This window comes from Mytilus trossulus, chromosome 11 (assembly GCF_036588685.1).
Source record: "Mytilus trossulus isolate FHL-02 chromosome 11, PNRI_Mtr1.1.1.hap1, whole genome shotgun sequence".
Lineage (NCBI taxonomy): Eukaryota > Metazoa > Mollusca > Bivalvia > Mytilida > Mytilidae > Mytilus > Mytilus trossulus.
Genome location: NC_086383.1, coordinates 10,945,640 through 10,968,086, shown reverse-complemented (window position 1 = coordinate 10,968,086; position 22,447 = coordinate 10,945,640). Strand labels below are relative to the sequence as shown.

At 32.1% G+C, this 22,447-nt stretch overlaps 1 protein-coding gene across 2 annotated transcripts in view; it reads left to right on the top strand.

The window, feature by feature from the left end:
- Positions 1 to 5,274: 5,274 nt before the first annotated feature.
- Positions 5,275 to 22,447, top strand: part of LOC134690723 (cullin-associated NEDD8-dissociated protein 1-like) — a 35,238-nt gene continuing 18,065 nt past the window's right edge. Inside the window, exons 1-16 of one of the 2 annotated variants that reach the window (XM_063550753.1) lie at positions 5,275 to 5,469; positions 8,386 to 8,487; positions 9,336 to 9,403; positions 9,942 to 10,054; positions 10,739 to 10,839; positions 11,270 to 11,336; positions 12,932 to 13,030; positions 14,008 to 14,134; positions 14,606 to 14,768; positions 15,250 to 15,362; positions 16,327 to 16,481; positions 16,986 to 17,094; positions 17,437 to 17,622; positions 17,831 to 17,942; positions 18,337 to 18,430; positions 19,523 to 19,640. In XM_063550753.1, the coding sequence (XP_063406823.1) occupies positions 5,428 to 5,469; positions 8,386 to 8,487; positions 9,336 to 9,403; positions 9,942 to 10,054; positions 10,739 to 10,839; positions 11,270 to 11,336; positions 12,932 to 13,030; positions 14,008 to 14,134; positions 14,606 to 14,768; positions 15,250 to 15,362; positions 16,327 to 16,481; positions 16,986 to 17,094; positions 17,437 to 17,622; positions 17,831 to 17,942; positions 18,337 to 18,430; positions 19,523 to 19,640 (1,769 nt within the window). In that variant the 5' untranslated portion in view covers positions 5,275 to 5,427. Of the gene's footprint in view, positions 5,470 to 8,385; positions 8,488 to 9,335; positions 9,404 to 9,941; positions 10,055 to 10,198; positions 10,263 to 10,738; positions 10,840 to 11,269; positions 11,337 to 12,931; positions 13,031 to 14,007; positions 14,135 to 14,605; positions 14,769 to 15,249; positions 15,363 to 16,326; positions 16,482 to 16,985; positions 17,095 to 17,436; positions 17,623 to 17,830; positions 17,943 to 18,336; positions 18,431 to 19,522; positions 19,641 to 22,447 lie in introns of those variants that run through there. The other variant, XM_063550754.1, reaches the window with a different exon arrangement.

Here is a 22,447-nt window from a genome sequence, read left to right as displayed (position 1 = left end):
ATCAGATTTACACAGAATTATGGAACGAGTTAGCTTTTTTCTTGTCCATTAAGTCATGCACATGTTTTTGATTGCCAATAAATTCCAGATATGCTACAGATAAAGGATACAGATTTTTTTCATTATCCTTACTTACGCGACTTATATCAAAGATAAGTGATGGTCAGTGTCAACTAACTCAATTAGTATTCTATTTATATTATTTCCATAAAGATTAGGCGAGGATTGCATTGGGAATATAGGAGAGGCCTAATTTGGTTTACATAATATAGACTAATGGGCTTAATAGAGATTAGACAAGTTCAATATATTGTTTATGAATAAAAGTGTGCTTAGTGCCTTGACTTTGAACAAATAGGAGCTAAGGTTGTAAACTTGAAGTTAACGACCCTACATTCAAGGAGGCTTGGTGATAGGGAAAATTCGATAACCGCAATGTCTAGACTATAATAAAAAGCCTGTTAAGCATTGACATTGACAAAAATAGTATAGCTAAGGTTTACAAAATAAACTGACAACGCCTAGGGCTAAAAATGAAAGGAGACAAACAGACAAACAATAGAACGCATGACACAACATAGAAAACTTTAATCGTACAATTGTTTCGTGAAAAGAGTCACATGAATTCCTAGGCAGGTAGGGATTTTACAGTAGAGGATATAAAGCAATACGAATGTCTTGATTTTGTTAGGCATCGACTATGCCTATATGTGTTTGTGAGGCTAGGGTGAAGGTTTAAGATTCAAAAGATTGATGGTTGATGTCTAGCTAAAAGGATAGTTATTATAAGAAGTATCAGTGTTTACGTGCCTATTTTTTTTAATGAAGGATCGTCAATATGTACTATTGATGTACATTGAAGACCTGTTGGTGACCTGCTGCTAGTGTTTGTTGTCTGTTCTATGTCGGGTTGTTGTCTCTTTGGCACATTCCCCATTTCCATTCTCAATTTTATTAATTAAGTTAAACGTATATATCAATCAGAACGGAATAGATATGATAATACCAAACAGGGTGTACTGCTTAATTAAAGGGACACGCTGGTCTACGGAGGGCAATGCACATTGCAAATAACAAATCTTATATTACGGATTGTACTGCGTTCTTTAATTCACCAGTCAGATGTTATGGTACATTATTCATAATTCTTCGAACTTTTCATCATGTATAACATAATTATCATGATTAAATAACCAGTAAATTAAATATTTTTGGACATAAAATTTTCAAGCTAAAACGCTGAAAACCGTTTTCCGTTCGGTGGGGGGCTTTGCCCCCCTGAATCCCCATTAGGGCTCTGCCCTAGACCTGCTGGGGGCCGCTTAAGGCCCCCAGACCCCCGGCCGACTGGTGCCTACAGTTGGCTGAATACTTAGCGATGCCCCTGGAAAATGTTATGATGCTGGATCTTCAAAGTGCTCAATGAAACCTGTTTCTAAACTATAAGTTAACATCAGTTGTAACAGCAATAGGCGGGCTTCGTATATAGTTATTGAAAAAAATTCTACCCAATCTAGGACGGTGTCAATCAGATGTAGATACAAAAAAAATATGAAGACCTGATAAGAGTAAATACAATCTAATGATGTGTCTTTCCTCTTTCAATATAGTATTTAAAAAAATATTTCTCTGCCATAAACACAAAAGTATTCCCTGTTCCAAACTTAATAACAGATTAAATGGTCTGCTTTGAGTCATTAAACAAAATGGTCAACTTATACATTTAAGTATCTTGTTTAGGGAGAAATAACTCATACGTTGGAAGAAAAAAAACTGATTCGAAGAAAGAATTCTCTAAAATTGACATTCAAGATGCTTTTTTTGTCACTTTATCTGTTACGTTCAGAGAAGGTGTTTTTTATCAAACCGAATTAGAATTGCCACGGGGACCAACTGTGCTCCTTTATTTTTTTGTCGGCTTGTTGCTTTATTCATTTCAGGAAGACTTCATACAAGAGCTTCGAAGAAAAAACAAAAAAGACGCTTATAATTTATCCTTTGATTTGGCGTTCCGCTTTATAGATGACATTCTCTCCGACTGCATAATTGTACTCTTGATGACTATTTTGAATTACTCTATCCCATCGAAGTTCAAAAAAAAAGGATACAATATATGCAGTTATGTCTGCCGCATATATTGACTATTCGTTGTTATTTTTCTGTGATGTATTGTTGATGTTTAACTGGATACGTTTGAAAAGCGGGCAGTTCTTTCTCCAGTGACTTAATTGAAGACCTGACACATACATGTAATGTTAAGATGATCACCCATGCACGCCTGCCTTGTAAGGGCGGTGGTTTCTAACGCTGGAACTGATTGAAAAAAATAAATTTAAAGGGCAGTTTCAATAGGAGCTGTCAGTCTAAAAGTTGTTATGGTAATGATGTGAGCGGTGAGATTTATCTTTAATAGTACGCATGGCTCTAGGCTCCGTCTGATGGATGTTCTTTTCATCTTCGGTATCCGTAGCGACGACATTTGATTCACATTCACAAATAAAAACAGTGAATATTGCGTAACGAAATTTCTGTACATATTGAATCAGATATATTTAATTTTATGTGTCAACTTTACACCTAATTATATAAAAAAAAACTGTTGTCATTAATTATCAAGACCAAACTATACATAGAGCTAATATTATATGTGCAGCTATAATGTAATTGTTCAATAAATACATCGACGATTGTCACTTTCACATGGAAATAAGTGCAAAGCCTTGTACGAAAATCTTATATCTATTTTTGTTGAGAGGTAAAATTCCAAACTGGGTTAGTTTTTTATCTAGTGTAAACTGGGGTAATTAATTCGGTTTAGTTAATCCAGGTTCGACACGATGCAGCTTTTTATAGTGTGAACACGTTGTGTCAGCTCTTCAGCGCTATTTACACTTTACAGACCATCTACAAACATTAGGTCGAAATAAAACAGCTGCGACTTACTTAAATATAATATGGTTTATTTCCTATATATATCAGTTAATCAGACACCCTTTGTTTAACACCAACCATCTGTCAGTTATGATGATGATATATTCGTTATTCTATTTTATATTTTTGGGAGCATTACATAGAATAATAGCTTTGACTACATCAAATAAAATAATGATGAAATAAAATCAGAGACATATAATACATAATATAATGTATTATATGTCTCTGATAAAATGAAATAGCCGCAGTTTTTTTTATAGATTTATATTGTTGAAATTTACTTAATTGTGTGAAGTAAAAATTCAGTGTAATGATAAATAATTAAAGAAAGGACAGAAATGTAACACACTATTTTTCTATTTAAACATCTTTTTTTTCCTTAATTCTATATTCCTTTAAAAAAATAGATCACTATTTCTCTTTTAGAATATCAATAATAATAGTACCGTTATATTTATCTTATTCATATTTTTCTCCTCAGTATTTTTTCTTTTTTTTTTTTTTTTATCCTCGTTTTTTATTAAAAATTTTCTATTATTTAGTCCGTTGGGTGCTTGATAACCGATTGGTTTAAGTAGTGCGGCGACTACTGTATTACTTAGCCTGTCTGCACGTGCATGGTAGGGCAAAGGGTCCACTCGACTCATATCCAACTATAGCAGTAATCACGTGACTTTTGTGACGTCACACATCACCCATATCAAGCCCAAGTAAATTGTATAGAAATGCATAGTGGTTTTCTGGAATCGATGAAATACATTACTTTAAGTTCATGATACTAAAAGTGTTGGTCTTTGTAGTAATTCCTCATATATTTAGAAATATAAATATTCCTTTTGGAATAGTTTAAATTTTGATCTTCTCCCTTCCAAATGCTTTTGAAAATTTGTCTTGTTGTCTCGATAGTTCACACTGTTAAATCATACAACTACGATAAATATTGGATTTTCTGTCGTCTTTAGCCTTGAATTGCGATTTAAACAAAACAGATGGAATAATTGTGGGTCTTTGTGCTTATTATTATATCCATAAATATTTGAAATATCGTATATAGAATAGTTTAATTTTCTAGTATGTCCCTTCCAAATTGATTTGAAAATAAGCTATTTTCAGAAAATCTGCTATTATTTTTCAAGATGTCGACCAGATTGACAGCGTGGGGCGACATGGTAAAAATATAATTTGTACGATTTTTACAATGAAAATTAAATAACTGTTAGATGCTCGCGTTTTCAGTCCTCGTCTTACCCTAAAGCAGCATGTTATCGAACATTGGTTCCTTTTTATCAAGCTTAAACATGCTGTTGTCATTTTTATAAAATTTTGAAAAAATGGCGAACAAATAATTTTCAAACGTAGAGGATGTTCGACACTTATTTTGTTAATGCACATAATTCAATTTATTTTCACTGTTTTTATTGCAATTAAATATGACACGTTATTGTAACTATAAGAAAAGCCGTAAACATAGCTAGATTAAGGAGATATTAATTAAGTCATTACATCAACGTGATCAAAGAAAACAAACATGGCACCTAATCACGATGTAAGTTTTGACAATACCCATGTAGATGCATGTTTTGACAATACCTATACCGGTTAGTGTTGTCCGATTATCAATGAAATTCTTTGCAATATTATTTTATATTCATAAAAGAAGACATCGAATGGATATAAAGCGAGGTGAACTAAATATATTTTTCAATTTTCTTTAAATAATTCATCAGGTAACAAGTAAAAAAAAATCCTAATTAAACCAGTCACATGCAGAGTTATCGAACGTTATTATGACTGTAATATAGTTGCATATGTGCTGAATATATTAGCTCCGGGCAGCCTGGCTTTATCAACCCACTAAAAACTAACTGCAACGAAATACCCTGCCTCTTATATTCTTTTTTGCCAAACAATACTAGAGACAAATATATAATACCTCCACTTTTTTATCATAAATATGGCTATGTCATAGTAAAATACCATTAAATATTAATGTATTTACGACTTTGATGTTTTAATAATATAACTTTAATATAAAAAGATAACCTAGTTAATGTCAATATTTTCTTGGACATCAGTCGCGGATCCAGAAATTTTCACAAGTGGGGGCCCACTGACTGTCGTAAGAGGGGCCCGCTCCCTTCACGCTTCAGTGATTCCCTATATAAGCAACCATTTTTTCTCCAAAGGGGGGCGGGCCCCCTGTGCCCCCCCCCCCCTAAATCCGCGTCTGGACATAGTGCAGATATAATAAGTAAGCAGACGGTGACCAATATATATAAGCCCTCATTTCAAGATTGAGTTGTAATCTATTAGAAAAAAACAAAAGTTGTGTCCCTTGTCACATAGAGGTCGCTAAGCGGAAACTGCCATTTCTCTGCGAAAATAAAATTGTTTTGGCATGTGAAGCCGACACACAAAAAACAGAGAAAGAAGAAATATAACAGAACTGACAGATAAATTCAATCATCTTTGTTCTCTGTCAAAACAAGAAAAATGGCGAGTGTATCGTATCATATCGCTAATCTTTTGGAAAAGGTAGACGTCATTTGTCATGATCTAAATTTTGCCGGCACCGTACCAATGTTACTTATTTTACGATAGAAAACAAAAGGTTCTAATCATTGAATTGGGATAATTTCTTTTGTAACGAAAAAAAATATTTTGAAATCGTCCTTTTCCCTGCAAAGATGGGCGGGACAGGACCCCTTGGCAATGGCAATGTCTGCTAGTCGGGTTTAATATATCTCCAGTAGTGCCTCCAGTCAAACAAAAACAAAATCAAAGAATGTCAATTATTCAGCAATTGCAGACAGACATCATGTCCTACAGATTCAGAGTTCACAAAATCTATTTTCCCCTGGTAGTCCTTAAAAGAAAATCTGCCTGTCCTTACTATTAATTCTATTAAAAAATACTAAAATTGTGTCGGTCTTATGCAAAATTTTGGGGGTAAAAACCCTGAGGACCACCACTTTTCACGAACTCTGCAGATTGTTTGTGAATATTCTATAAGGGTGGTAATGGGGGTACCTTCATAATGAATAAGGGTATGGAGTTAACAGTAAATTTTTGTGTAAAATGTGTATGATGATAGAATAGGGATAAGAAAATCTATTGATTTTGATGATTCAGGTAAATGTTTTCCCAAAAATACAGATAACGATTTACATTTGAAACCTCTGTCAAATCATGACAAGGATAATTAGATGAATCATGGGAAAATATTAACCAATTTGACGCTAACAGCCTGCACTGCGGTAAACATGGTTAAGGGCATTGATACTCTCTTCTATCATGTCTATCCTTCAATACTTATTGGTACCTACAAATATTTTTTTTAAATTTTAGATACATATTATGATACAGTGTTGAAGACTCATGTAAAAAGAAGATCACATAATTCAGTTAATAAGAAAAACCATTGATTTCCATTGACAATAAACTAGATATGAAACCTATGAAAGGGAGATAATTCTTTTAAATAATCCTGAACAAAACTATTCATCTTTTACTGAATCAAGGTATATAAAATCATGTTCATTGTTTTATTTAAAAGTCAGGGGTACTGTGTGTACAAGTTATTTTTATTTATTTGAAGAGGTAAATGATAATTTTCTTATGTTGGTTAATTTGTTGTATCCATATTTTTTTTAAGGTTTAAATGATCTCTCCTTAAATATTATAAAAAAAATACTTGCACTTGTATGTTTAAGTAATTTTTTTCAGCAACCCCTAAAATTCTCTTGTATTGGAATGAGAAAACATGCCTTACACAATTTTCTCTGATTACATGTAACTCTTTATTTCAGACCTGCCAACTTTTGAAAATCTCCATCGGGGATTTAGCGCGCTACAAGATTTTTAAGGGTTACAATTCTAGCGACTTTTCAGTGAGCATTGCTTTTTTCTCCTAAAGTAGTCTAAGTTCTCTTCTTTTTCTTTTGGTATACTAATGATGAGCATGTAGGCCTTGATTTTTTTTATTTGCATGATTCTTGTACTATTAAATTATAAAATTGACAAAATAACTGAGGAAAAGAGAAAATGGCATTAAAAATAAAGGATTTAAAGTAGAGACCCCCCCTTTCCCCCCTCCAAAGACCTTCTTATCTATGAGCCTTGACTCAAAACACCTAAAACAACATGTCCTAAAGTAAGAAGGATGAAGACAGATTTTGATTTAGTCTTACTCATGGTCTTTAAGTATCAATGAGAAAACGGATAAAATTTGAGTTATCTTTCTTTGTATTCAGAGGTGCTCTTTCCGGCGGAGGCTTATACAGTAACACAGTCGAAGTGTGTACAAAATGGCGTCGATTTTAAATCAACAGACACACGATGTCTGGTTTCAAAAATTAAACAAATTTCAAGATAAATGATGTTTTCTTGAGAGTTCTTTACAGTTCTCATCTTTTAATTATTTATGATTTTGCTGTGGAACTACGGCAAATGTTGCAAATTGTGCTTGTATGATAAATTGATTAAAATTGAAAGGCTGTTTGACCAAATTAATTTTGAGGACTGTTACGACCCATTTGGTAATCTGTTACATACAACCACTAATTATGACACCTGTTGTGACTGTTGATTAGCATAGGGTCATTAACTTGTCATAATATGTCCCCAGGTAAAATGATTGATTTTTAAAAATTCACAAAAATACCTTCAAAATCGGTAAACAATAACTTTTTCGGGTATATTTGTTGAAAATCAGGATTTTGACTAATATTGCGATCCCGATATTGGGATTCGGGTTGAAGGGTAAAAATCGGGATGATACCGCGAAAATCGGGATAGTTGGCAGGTCTGTTATTTTTTATTAGTTCAACCAAGAAACTAAATGATCAAAGATGTTGAATAATTGTGCAAGGCCTTCAAAGACTACCCTCTGGAGGCTTGCAAATCAGCAGTGTTTTCAAGATAACAGACAAATGAGATTTTCATGGTCTATGAACACATGATGAATACCTTTGAATGAAGTTTAAAGACATTTGCAAAGGACAGACAATTAAAAATGCTATAAGAGAAGGAATTCCTGAATATCTAAGGGACATAATTATTAAGCAATATAAATGTATAATTATATTAATATTTTAATACTTCTTCAAGTAATTGAAATAACTTTGTATCCCTTACTCAATGTTACTGGCATACATGCATGAGTTATGAAAACAACACAATTTTAAACATAATCTTGTTTAGTAATAATCATACAGTAAGGAAAGAACACAGTATTTTCAATTAATACATGTAGGAAGATGTGGTATTAGTGCCAATGACACAACTCTCCATCATGTAAAAATTTATAAAAGTAAGCCATTATAGGTCAAGGTACAGCCTTCAACACAGAGCCTTAGCTCACACCAAATCGCAAGCTATAAAGGGCTCCAGAAATTACTAGTGTAAAACCATTCAAACTGAAACTAAGTTTTTATTATTTTTACTTTACAGATGACTTCAAACGATAAAGACTTTAGATTTATGGCTACAAATGATTTGATGACAGAACTTCAGAAAGATTCTATAAAGTTAGATGATGACAGTGAAAGAAAGGTTTGTAACATGATTATAGTGTATAGCTGCAATAAGCCATATCAGTTAATAAAAAAAGAAGATGTGGTACAATTGCCAATGAGACAACTCTCCACAAGAGACCAAACTGACACAGACTTTAACAACTATAACGTGTAGAATATCTTTTGGATAATAAAGTTGATCTACTAAACATGTATATAATATGTATTAAAGTTATTAAAATAATAGAGCAGCTATAAATCTAGAATGTTATATACCTTGTATACTGTAAATTCAGAAAATATTGAGACGTTTATATTAATGCAAAAAATGCAAGAGGGTTATATTCACAATGAGTTAAACTCGCATTTTGAAAATTATTATATGAATTAATCAGGATTTTTCTCAATATTGCAAAAATTAAAATCGCATTAAAAAAGACAAACTCCCAATAAAAAATGCGCACAATAGTTTCTGAATTTACAGTATGTCATGATTATAATATAATGTCCAATTCAAATTGAATGGTTCATTAAGGTTTTGGCTGTTTAAAGCAATACTTGAATAATATATTTTCTGACTTTTCCTCATGTATACATGCTTGTAAAATAATGACACACTACAGATATTCTTTTTAATGTTAATAACTGATCGAATTTTCATCCAGACTTTGACCCTAAAATATCCTAAAATGTAACTTTTTCATCTTTCATGTGCTCTGTGTGCACAAATTGCCTTACATATGTAGAAATGAATCTTTGTCAATTGTATGCAACCAAACAGAAATCACATTTAGGATAGCAATCTGAGCAGGTTTATAATCCCTGCTAAATTCCCTTATGTTGTTGGCATCTCTCTATCTATCAATGTTTTTGTTGTCTTTGTAGGTTGTAAAGATGCTGCTGAAGCTATTAGAAGACAAGAATGGTGAAGTCCAGAATCTGGCTGTTAAATGGTACTTTTAATATTTGCACATAAGTTTGCACATGCTTGTCCACAAGCACGCCATTCAAGAATTAACAAATTTCTATCAGGGCTTAATTTTGCTAATGAAAATTCTTTATAAGTTTGGTATATTAACTTGATTTTATTTGACTATCTTAAATTCCTTATTGTCAAACTATTGTATATGTTTGGGTTAAAACATTGTGAAAAGAATAAGGAGGACATTTGGATGTAGAATGTATTCAATTAATATGGCATTTATTGTAAAACAATATTTCTGTGTTAATTTATTTATATTGTGATTGTCATTATTTTTACAAAATTATGTGAGATTATCTATTATGATTAAATTCTGTATGAAAATAATGCTATAACATGAATAATATAGTATTTAAAAATAATATTTTGTAATTTCAATCCTGTCATGTTTTGCAGTCCCCCCCCCCCCCAAAAAAAAAAGGTATTATCCAACAATCTGTCTTTATAATTTTAAACACCTCAATTTTGCCTCTTTTGAAGAAAATAATACAATTATGTTTTTGTTTTAGCCTTGGACCATTGGTGAATAAAGTGAAAGAGTTTCAAGTAGAGACCATTGTAGATACCCTATGTAGTAATATGATATCAGATAAAGAACAGCTCCGAGATATCTCAAGTATTGGTAAGTAATATGATATCAGATAAAGAACAGCTCCGAGATATCTCAAGTATTGGTAAGTAATATGATATCAGATAAAGAACAGCTCCGAGATATCTCAAGTATTGGTAAGTAATATGATATCAGATAAAGAACAGCTCCGAGATATCTCAAGTATTGGTAAGTAATATGATATCAGATAAAGAACAGCTCCGAGATATCTCAAGTATTGGTAAGTAATATGATATCAGATAAAGAACAGCTACGAGATATCTCAAGTATTGGTAAATATGTTGATATCTGCTAAACAGTTGATGGATTTGTATACAAGTAAAATGTGCATAAAATGATAATATGGCTGGTGATTCATACAGACATATTACTTCATATAGTTCATTGAAACATGCATTACAGCGATAGATAATATATATAATTGTTATAAACACCAACATTGTCTATTTCACACTAATTATACACATCATGCAGTGATGCACATTTCATATAGATTACCATGATTAATTGCAAGTAGAAAGTTTTTGTTTAATTTTTTGTTTCACTAATTTTGCAATAAAAATGAAATCACCATAATATTTCATTGCGTTAATAGTAAGATTTGATCATACCCCATGTGTGTTAAAGAGGCATGACAACCAATACCTCAGTCTCGGTATATATTTTCTTAATGCAAACAACATTATTTAATTTTAGGTTTAAAGACAGTGATCAGTGAGTTGCCTCCCTCTTCTACTGCACTAGCTTCCAGTATATGTAAAAAGATAACAGGCAGACTTACCAGTGCTATTTCTAAAGTGAGTAATCTCCCTTTCTATATCTACTATGACGTAGATGATACAAATAGATCTATATGGTGATGGGAGTCTATTATTTAGGGGGTTTATTATTTAGTTTTGTTAAATTTTACTCAATTATGCTGATTTTGACATGATGAACTATAGATCTATAGAACCAACATGTTTTGTGGCAAATTGTTTGTCCTTGATTGACATTAATGTCATGAGTCATGAAAGCAAAGAAGATGGAAATTATGAAATAGGATTAGAAATAATGTTCTACTGAAAAAACTATTTTAGAAACCCTGTTAGCTAAACAATTTTTTCTCTGGCTGTGATATCTTAATACGACATGTATGATACTGCATAGTCTGACTATTTTACATGTATGTTGAAAAGTATTTAAAAGATCTTGGTACACATCTGATATCCATATTTTCTATTGCAGCAAGAAGATATGTCTGTACAACTAGAAGCTTTAGACATTCTAGGAGATTTGCTGAGTAGATTTGGAGGTGAGTGCAAAAGGCCTTCCTTAGGAGTTTACTATTTATAAAAGTAAAATACATTATTGAGTATTAGATTTGAACTTTTTTTAAAGAAAAATTGGATGCACCTAAATAGATAAACAATAAAATTTAACATCATTTGAAAATTTGATAAATATAACTAAAGTAGAACCTACATTCAAAGGTCACACTCAGGATCAAAGAAAACTGGCACTATTATCATGATTATAGATTTTAGGTTTGAAAAGCATACATTTTAGTCCAGCGGGACAATAATTTGTGTGACAATTAGGGCTGTTCCAGAAAATACTATGTCCCTCCCAGGGAAGGCAATTTTTTTTTAAATATTATGTGGGTGGTTGTATTTGAAATACCAAAATGCAAAGGGAGTGCTGTTCTAATTAAATTTTATTTCTGTGGGTGGTGGGGGTTAAAAAAAAGTGCCGTCCCTGGGGGAAATAGTATTTTCTGGAACAGCCCTTACTAATTAATACAAAACACAGATCTATTATCAATTTATGATATCTCACATTTATTAGGGCCGGGCCCCGACTAAAAGTCGGGTCGCCCTATAGTGATCAGTCTGTCCGTCCGTCCGTCCGTAACACTTTAACTTTGTGTCCGCTCCATATCTAGAAAACCATTATGATTTCATACTTTATACTTTACATGTTTATTAACCACCACCAGAGGGCGTGTCATGATGTATGTACAACTTTCTAGGTCAAAGGTCAAGGTAAAAAAACTTTGGTTTCAGTTGACAACCCTGTGTCCTGTGGTGATGATCGTGTCCGCTCTATATCTTGAGAACCCTTATGATTTCAAAGTTTATACTTTACATCCATTTTAACCAACACCAGAGGGTGTGTCATGATGTATGTACAACTTCCTAGGTCAAAGGTCAAGGTCAAAAACTTTGGTTTCAGTTGACAACCCCGTGTCCTGTGATGAAGATCGTGTCCGCTACATATCTAGATAACCGTTCTGATTTTATACTTAATACTTAACATGTTTATTAACCAACACCAGAGGGTGTGTCATGATGTATGTACAACTGCCTAGGTCAAAGGTCAAGATCAAAAACTTTGGTTTCAGTTGACAACCCTGTGTCCTGTGGTAAAGATCGTGTCCGCTCCATATCTGGATAACCTTTATGATTTCAAAGTTTATACTTGACATTCATTTTAACCACCATCAGAGGGTGTGTCATGATGTATGTACAACTTCCTAGGTCAAAGGTCAAGGTAAAAAAACTTTGGTTTTAGTTGACAACCCTGTGTCCTGAGTTGAAGATTGTGTCCGCTCTATATCTTGGGAACCGTTTTGATTTCAAATATTATACTTGACATCCATTTTAACCAACACCAGAGGGCGTGTCATGATGTATGTACAATTTCCTAGGTCAAAGGTCTGTCTGTCTGTTGGTCTGTCCATCACTTACAATTTTAATTCACACTATATTTATTTACCAAACGTTATTGACAGCGGGGCCCACAGAGATGGCTTCCATCTCAATGATATCTAGTTGGTCTTCAGTTATGTTTCTTTATAAAGTTCTATTTAGTTTAAGATTTTATCTAATTATTTTGTTTTATTTTTAGGTTTGTTGATCAGTTTCCATCCTAGTATTATGCAATCCTTGCTGCCACAGTTATCTAGTCCCAGACTGGCAGTCAGGAAGAGGGCAATCATTGCTTTAGGTTAGTCACAAAGGCCAATATTTTACTCCAATTTGTATGCTAAAAGATAGATTTTGCTCAGATGTGTATGCTAAAAGATAGATTTTACTCAGCTATGTAGGGTTAAGGTGGTACCCAACACCTTGACTAAAATTAATTTTGCTCGTTTAAATTTCATAAAATATTGACAAATATTTACTTTGACCCATAGACAAAAATATAAGAATTTTAAAAAACTTGAACCACACACTTTCTCAAAAAATTTCAATGAATATAGCAGTTTGACAAAGACTAATTTGATAATTGAGAAGCTAAACATCTCAATAATTTTGAAATACAACGTGATTAAAACGTTTAGCTGAATTTTACAGAGTTATCTCCCTGTAGTGTTAGGTGCCACCTTAAAGATAAATTTTACTCGGAAATACACATAAAAAAATAGAAGATGTTATACGAAAGTTTCTACTCTGAATCAATAATAAAAGAAATATATTTCACAGCTGTTTAAGGAAATGGTATGCTCAATTGCACATGTTAAAAGAAAGATTTTACTCTAAAACAGACATCAAATGAAATATTTTAATTAGTTGCAGCTTTTTAAAGAAATGTGTTTTAATACTCAGAAGCTGTAAAAAACTGAAATTACGGGTGTTTACTCCAAAAACATCTGATAATATTGCATACATCAAAAAGAAGTGCAAAAACCCATCATCATTACCAGGATCAAAATTTTATATTTAACATCAGGCACACGTTTCGTCTTCAAAAGGCTCATCAGTGACGCTTCAAAATAACAAAAAAAAGGTTTAAGGCTAAATAAAGTAAGAGGTTGAAGAGCATTGATGGAAAAAAATCCTAAAATTTGACCATTCATTGTTTTATTTCATCACTAACAATATTTCGTACTTGAAAAATTGAAATCTATAATAGAAACTGACATTAATCATTTATCAGAAGATACCTGGAAGAAACCTCATTGATCATTTTCTAATTTACAGGTTACTTAGTAATGAGTTGTAACAACACATTGTTTTTCGAGTTGATAGAATTTTTACTGACAGAATTGAATAAGAATACATCAACATCCACTACTAGAACATATATACAGTGTGTTGGAGCAATCAGGTAGGATTTATATAGAATTGCATATTTTTTTCAGTTATAACACTTAACCTCCATGACTTCGTCAGCAAGAAAATCAAGCAAGCAAATTTTAAAAATATTTTGTAAATGGAGGGTGGGCATGGATGTGCTTATTTTAGAAAGTGGATCCAGGGGATCGCATGGCAGTATTTTGACTTTCTTTCCAGTAGCACCTATGGCGAGTATAAAATAACAATGTTGAGCTGAGATCCACCCATATACTCATTCTATAAAACAAAAACCAATTAATAGAAAAGGTTTTGAATGCACAAAATCATCTTGCAATAGATCAAACTTGATTGTCTCAATGTAGTAGTGTAGTGGTCTGATACATGTCTGTGTTAGTGACCAAATTTGTCAGAAAAAAATATATGTGTAAGTATGTCTTTGATTGTGCATCTCAAAACATGTATTGAAATTTTAACAATATATGAATTTATTTAATATTTTCAGTCGACAGGCAGGTCACAGATTTGGGGAACATTTAGAAAAGATAGTGCCACCTATTATGAAGTTTTGTCAGGAGGAAGATGATGAACTGAGAGAGTACTGTCTCCAAGCTTTTGAATCTTTTGTCAGAAGATGTCCTAAAGAAATATCATCATTTGTAACTAATGTTAGTTTTATATCTTTAAATTGAACAGATATATCATATTTAAAGAGATATGAGATGGATTTTTATGAAAGCACAAGTTCATCATAGTAATTATTACCCAAAACAGACAATACAGTAATAAGATTAACATGTACTTCAGTTGATCTAAATTTCAAAAATCATCTGTTGTACAGAATATAATCAAATAGTTTTAACATTTTTTTTTACTTGTATATATTGTAACAGAAATTTTGAAAATTACCCTTTGAGCTGTTCTCAAAATAAATGTAGGGGGGGAGGCACTTTTTAATTCACCCCACCATGCATGCATTATAAATAGTATATGCCATTTAAATGTTCAAGCAATCTTTCTTAAATAACCACCACCTATCAAATTTTAATATAAGTGCAGGCCTTCCTTCCACCCCATACAATTAATTCTGGAAAATTATTTGTGAAATTAGCTGGTTTACAGTAATCTACACGTTATTCCTAATTTCAGATAATAAAAACCTGTCTTAAGTATATCTGTCATGACCCTAACTATAATTATGATGATGACGATGATGGATTTGGTGATGAAGCTATGGATGCTGAAGATGATGATGAAGATGAGTAAGTCTGACCTATTGATCTTTTAACTTAGATGTCATGAAATTAGTTAATGAAAATTATTGTGTATCATCAGTTTGATATTGAGTCCAACGTTTTAATGGCCATAATTCAGGTCAAATCAACCTTTCTACCATTTCAGCCACCTTTATGTAACTTGCAGTCAGTTAAATTTAACATAATTTATCAAAATCTTATAATATTCTGATATATTTTTACAGACTAGCCAGGTAAAGTGATTAAAGTTTTGTTTTAGTTATTTTGTATTGGTATTTCATTTAAACTGAAGACCTCCATGAAGAAAAACCATGTCAATCTATGTTTACCATCACTGCCTCTACTTACAATTGGGCGTCTGTTTAATTGTAGCACATCTACATTTCTTTCAATTCATTTATGTTGAACTATAAAAAATCACTTAAAATTGGATCCCTATGAAATTACGATTATTGAGGTACTTCCAGTTGTTTTTACATGTTATATGAAATAATCCATTCACTTTTGTTTTTGCAGAAATTGTTGACTATATTGTTCTTTTAGAATTTATAATTAGTCTTTTAGATTGGTTTATTTTGTTGTAAATTTTTGTATTATTGTATTCAATTATAACTACCAAGCATTATTGTTACTCTTGGTCAATGGTCATGTGATTGGTCAGTGCCTACTATCACAATTTACTAATCCTTATTTAACCCCTTAACAATTTGCTTAATTTGTTTTTAAATAATCTGTGTTCCATGTGAAATATATTTGGAAAAAAATATCTTTGCTCAAATTCAAATGTCATTGTGCATGTTGTGTGTTCATGTTTTATGATATTTTTTTATAAGAATTAAATATTTCTTTTAGTAATATGATTTGATTATTGATGATTATCTATATATATAATATAATCAAACAATTCCTTAAATATTTCTGGTCATTGCTTGTTTTAAGTTTAAATGAATATTATTTACCATATTTATAGAGAAGGAGATGAAGAATATAGTGATGATGATGACATGAGTTGGAAAGTCAGACGAGCTGCTGCTAAATGTTTGGATGCTGTTATTGCTACTAGACATGAAATGTTGATGGAATTTTACAAAACTGTTTCCCCAGCTCTCATTACAAGATTTAAAGGTAAGGGAATTCTACAAAACTCATGTTAAATGGCTATGTTCCTCTTAATATATTTTTTTTGAGAAGTTTGAAAGTTTGTATCAGGAAAATTAAACTTTTGTTTTCCCCAAAAAAATCCAAGAATATTATCAAATTATCTCCCCTGATAAACTACAACAGAGAAGCCATACCATATTTTGATAAAGGGTGACAACAATGTAATAGTTTATTGGTATTACATTTACACTTGCTACTGATTTCCTACTCTCCCAGAAAATTTTGTTTGCGTTCATTATTGGAATTTTGAAAAATGGACATAAAAAGTGATAGTAAATTTTTGAGATTTTAGAAAATTCTGCAAACAAAAATTATATAAGATATCGTAACATGAGTTCTGATTATTGCAATAGTCTACCAGGCACATTATTCTTATTAAAAATCCTGGCAATTATTTCCAAATCAATAGTAGCTCTCACACTATTGATAACATTAAATATTAAGAATACTACCTATAACATTTTACAGAGAGAGAAGAGAATGTAAAAGCTGATATTTTCCATGCCTATATCACACTGTTGAGACAGACCAGACCTACTGTAACCTCTGACCCTGATGCTATGGATCAAGATGGAGGGTAAGACTTTACAGTCAAACCTGTACTCCTTAAACCAGAGATAATAGAACTCTCAAAAGGAGTGACCTTTGAATGTAGGCCTTGTAGTCATGGCAGTAAAATATGAAACAAAAATTTAAGCAATAATTGAAATTAACCATAATGGCCAGTATGACATGATTAAGTTTCAGTGCATTTTTCTAAAGAACTACAAATTATGCTTTCTGTTATTTGGATGTGAGCATGTTTCACCTTGTTTTTTCTTTTAGATCCTTAACTTTAATATCAACAACCTAGTTATTGAATGCTTCTATCATAAGTGAGCAATATATCATAGCCAAACTTGTAATTTTCTGTTTCAAGACCAGTTTCCATGTTACAAAATCAAGTACCAGATATAATCAAAGCCATACACAAACAATTAAAGGAAAAGAGCGTGAAGACAAGACAGGGATGCTTCAGTCTACTTACAGAATTAGTTGTCGTGCTACCTGGTGCCCTAACAGACCACCTACAGGCATTAGTTCCAGGGATACAGTATTCTCTAGGGTAGGTATAAATTATACTTCTCTGCTATTACAGTCAGATCACTTGCAGTTACTGTGAATTCATTTATTTTCGTGGATACCAATTTTCGTGGATTTAGGAAAACTTATATGTTCGTGGATATTTAATTTCGTGGTTTTGGAGAAATCTGCATAAAAACCTATAGAAAATTTGGAAGTTTTATTTCAGATTTTATGCATTATTTTTTCAGAGATAAAAACTCCAGCTCCAACATGAAGATTGATACATTGTCCTTCCTGAACTGTATCCTAACTCACCATAGTCCTGTAGTATTCCATCCACATGTTAAAGTTTTGGTACCAGTAAGTATTGAGACTGTAGCATAAGTATTTAGATTTGCATAATGTGTACATTTTATGTTAAGTTTGGCCTATTAATTTAAGAAAAAGTATGCACACATGGAATGGGTAATTCAGAACTATTTAGCTTGCTTCTGACTATTAAAAAGTATAAAATCAAATATTTGTGAAATTTATCTATAATTTTATTGAATAAAAGCAGTAAAATGAAAATATGTCCATACAGTTTTGTTTTAAAATTTTGTGTAATTGCTTTGATCATTTCTATCTTCACACAAAAGAAACTTTTGATTTGTTACTTTCCATGATATTCACATGATATTATTGATTCATTCATTTAAATGTTTTTCAGGCAATGATAGATCATTTAAAATAATTCAAATTTTAACTTTTTTAGCCAATAGTACATGCCGTTGGAGATCCATTTTATAAAATAACATCAGAAGCTTTGCTAGTAACACAACAGCTAGTCAAGGTCATCAGACCATTAGGTGAGTAAAACTTTTCTGTTATAAAGAGGACACTCCTGTACAGGTTCACCAACAATAAAAGTTGTGCTTCGTTCTTTTATACCCCACCTACAATAGTAGAGGGGCATTATGTTTTCTGGTCTGTGCGTCCGTTCGTTCGTTCGTCCGTCTGTTCGTTCGTTCGTTCGTTTGTCTGTCTGTCTTGCTTCAGGATAAAGTTTTTGGTCAAGGTAATTTTTGATGAAGTTGAAGTCCAATTAACTTGAAACTTAGTATACATGTTCCCTTTGATAAGATCATTCTAATTTTAATGCCAAATTAGAGAATTTATTCCAATTTCACGGTCCATTACACATAGAAAATGATAGTGCGAGTGTCGAGTGGGGCATCCATGTACTGTGGACACATTCTTGTTTACACTGTTCAAAGTGGCGAAAAATTATGACTGATTTTAAGCAAAGAATTTTCATGAGATCAGTAATCAAAGACATATCATCAACACTAAAAATTAACTGACACTGGTATGTTTCATCACAGTTTTGCAGCTTTACAATATAAGCATAGATATTAAGAAGAATTGTTTCTGAAAAATGTATATGAAATGGTCATGTATCATTAGCACTCATACCACATCTTCTTATATCTACATGTATGAATTTACAGAATATTTATCCCTGCCCTTCAGGACATATAAATCCTCACTCTTCCAGTAATGTCAATATATATAATATGTAAATATTCAAAGCATATTAAAAAAAATGACACTGGAAGAAATTAACATAAAGTCATTTTGATAAGTAAATCAGGGAATTTTTACCCTACAAAATGTACATTTATCAAAATTAGGATATAGTTGGAATTGGTTCAAGTACTTTAAATTCAGAAATAATGCCTGCATTTATTATTGGAATTTTGTCATTTTAGACTTAAATGTGATTTAAATTTTTATGATTTGTTAAAAATCCTGTTTAGCTCATAAAAAGATATTTCAAAATGTGAGTTTAAATTATTGTGTTTACAACTCTGTCGCATTTTTTGCAATAATAATATCTTTGCAATAATTTCTGAATTTACAGTAATAGTACAATAATAGTTTTATGAAAATATTTACAGATGTACAAGTGAGTTTTGATTACAAACCATACGTAAAAGATTTATACAAATGTACGCTGAACAGATTAGTGGCTGCTGATATTGACCAGGAGGTTAAGGAGAGGGCCATTTCTTGTATGTAAGTCAATATTTTATTATTTAGGAAATCTTTATACTGATAAAGAATAAAGATAGCGACATAGTAGCCATTCTGATAATCGTCAATGAAGATAATAGTACACTGGTTTAACCCTTTCATCGCTACACAAAAAAATAGAAAAATGGCTGCTGCTGCTGCATTTTTTTTTAGTTCATTCATTAGAACAGTATTTTCCTTTTCAGACTGCTGTATCTTTTTTATTATATGAGATACAGAGAAAGTTAATGCATGAAAAATGCTCAGGAGAGCATTAACTGTAATGTTAGGCAATTATTTTACTGAAATTTTTATCAGGTTACCTGCGTTTTCAGGTAATTAACAGGTAAAAGGTGTAATTTATTACATTTGTGTTGAATTTTGAATAAAAACTACTTTTAGTCTTCATTTATTTTGTTGTTTTATCTGCCATATTGTAAAGAAGACACCAGTTGCCTGATTCCGTAGCGTATTGTACCATACATAACGTTTTATGTAATAGTGGCACAAATAAATAGCTCCGTCCTAAAAAATTTCAGTCAACCTCCGTTTTCCCCCCTTTTTAGCTCACCTTAGGGGGTCAATTGACCATTTCGGTCATGTTGACCCCCTAAGGAGTTATTGTCCTTTATAGTCAATTTTTAACAATTTTCATAAAATTTGTAAATTTTTATTAACATTTTCCACTGAAACTACTGGGCCAAGTTCATTATAGATAGAGATAAATGTAAGCAGCAAGACTAGTAAAGTAAGATTTACAAACACATCACCATCACCAAAACACAATTTTGTCATGAATCCATCTGCTTCCTTTGTTTAATATTCATAGACCAAGGTGAGCGACACAGGCTCTTTGGAGCCTCTAGTTGGTTATTATCTTGAATATTATTATAGATAGAGATAAACTGTAAACAGCAATAATGTTCAGCAAAGTAAGATCTACAAATAAGTCAACATGACCAAAATGGTCAGTTGACCCGTTTAGGAGTTATTGCCCTTTATAGTCAATTTTTAACCATTTTTCGTAAATTAAAGTAATCTTTTACAAAAATCTTCTCCTCTGAAACTACTTGGCCAAATTAATCCAAACTTGGCCACAATCATCTTTGGGGTATCTAGTTTAAAAAATGTGTGGCGTGACCTGGTCAACCAACCAAGATGGCCGCCACCGCTAAAAATAGAACATAGGGGTAAAATGCAGTTTTTGGCTTATAACTCAAAAACCAAAGCATTTTGAGGAAATCTGACATGGGATAATAATGTTTATCAGGTCAAGAACTATCTGCCCTGAAATTTTCAGATGAATCGGTCAATCGGTTGTTGGGTTGCTGCCCCTGAATTGGTAATTTTGAGGAAATTTTGCTGTTTTTGGTTATTATCTTGAATATTATTATAGATAGAGATAAATTGTAAACAGCAATAATGTTCAGCAAAATAATATCTACAAATAAGTCAACATGACCAAAATGGTCAGTTGACCCCTTTAGGAGTTATTGCCCTTTATAGTCAATCTTTAACCATTTTTCATAAATCTAAGTAATCTTTTACAAAATCTCCACTGAAACTACTAGGCCACAATCATCTTTGGGGTATCTAGTTTGAAAAATGTGTCCAATGACCTGGCCATTCAACCAAGATGGCCGCCACGGCTAAAAATAGAACATAGGGGTAAAATGCAGTTTTTTGCTTATAACTATGAAACCAAAGCATCTAGAGCAAATCTGACAAGAAGTTAAATTGTTAATCAAGTCAATATCTATCTGCCCTGAATTTTTCAGATGAATTGGACAACTGGTTGTTGGGTTACTGCCCTCCAATTGGTAATTTTTAAAGAAATTTTGACGTTTTTGGTTATCTTGAATACTATTATAGATAGCGATAAACTGTAAACAGCAATAATGTTCAGCAAAGTAAGATCTACAAATAAGTCAACATGACCTAAATGGTCAATTGACCCCTTAAGGAGTTATTGCCCTTTATAGTCAATTTTTAACAATTTTCATTAATTTGGTAAATTTATGTAAATTTTTACCAAATATAGTTCTCAGTTACTAATGGGCAAAGTTCATGATAGATATAATTGTAAGAAGCAAAATCGTTCAGTAAAGTAAGAACTTCAAACACATCACCATCACCAAAATACAATTTTGTCATGAATCCATTTGTGTCCTTTGTTTAATATGCACATAGACCAAGGTGAGCGACACAGGCTCTTTAGAGCCTCTAGTTCTACGTCTCGTAATGATCGATCAAATCATATTTCCCACACGAACTTAATGTAATAAATACATTGAGATAACAAGAAACCTTTTAACTAATCCTCGTTGTTAGTTTCGCCAAGGAAATGCTAAAATTTTTCCATATTTACAGCTTCGTTTCCGATTTCCGCCATTTGCATTTGTCAAAATATTTGTTTTTATTTTCCTTCTATTTTCCTTCTACTGCATGATTTTACTATAAAAATTGTCGGGATTTCAAGCGCAAATGAGACCTTGCATATCCTAGATTCAAACGATGAAAAATTAGAGAGAACCCAAATGAAAACCGAATGGTTTAAGAGTCCTAATGAAAAATCCTTTTTCATCGCGGCATATGCCGCGAATAGCAGTGGCGAACGGTGTACGTCTTCGCGGCATATGCCGTGTATAGCGTTGAAAGGGTTAAAAGGAATAACGTAGATTGAAGGTTTATATGCCTTTTCATTTTGTGTGCTCATAAACACTGTGATATTTTATAATTAAGTTGAGTGATGTAAAGAAATGAATGAACAAGTGACATAGAAATTATAGTCAATGATTAAAGTGTTTGAG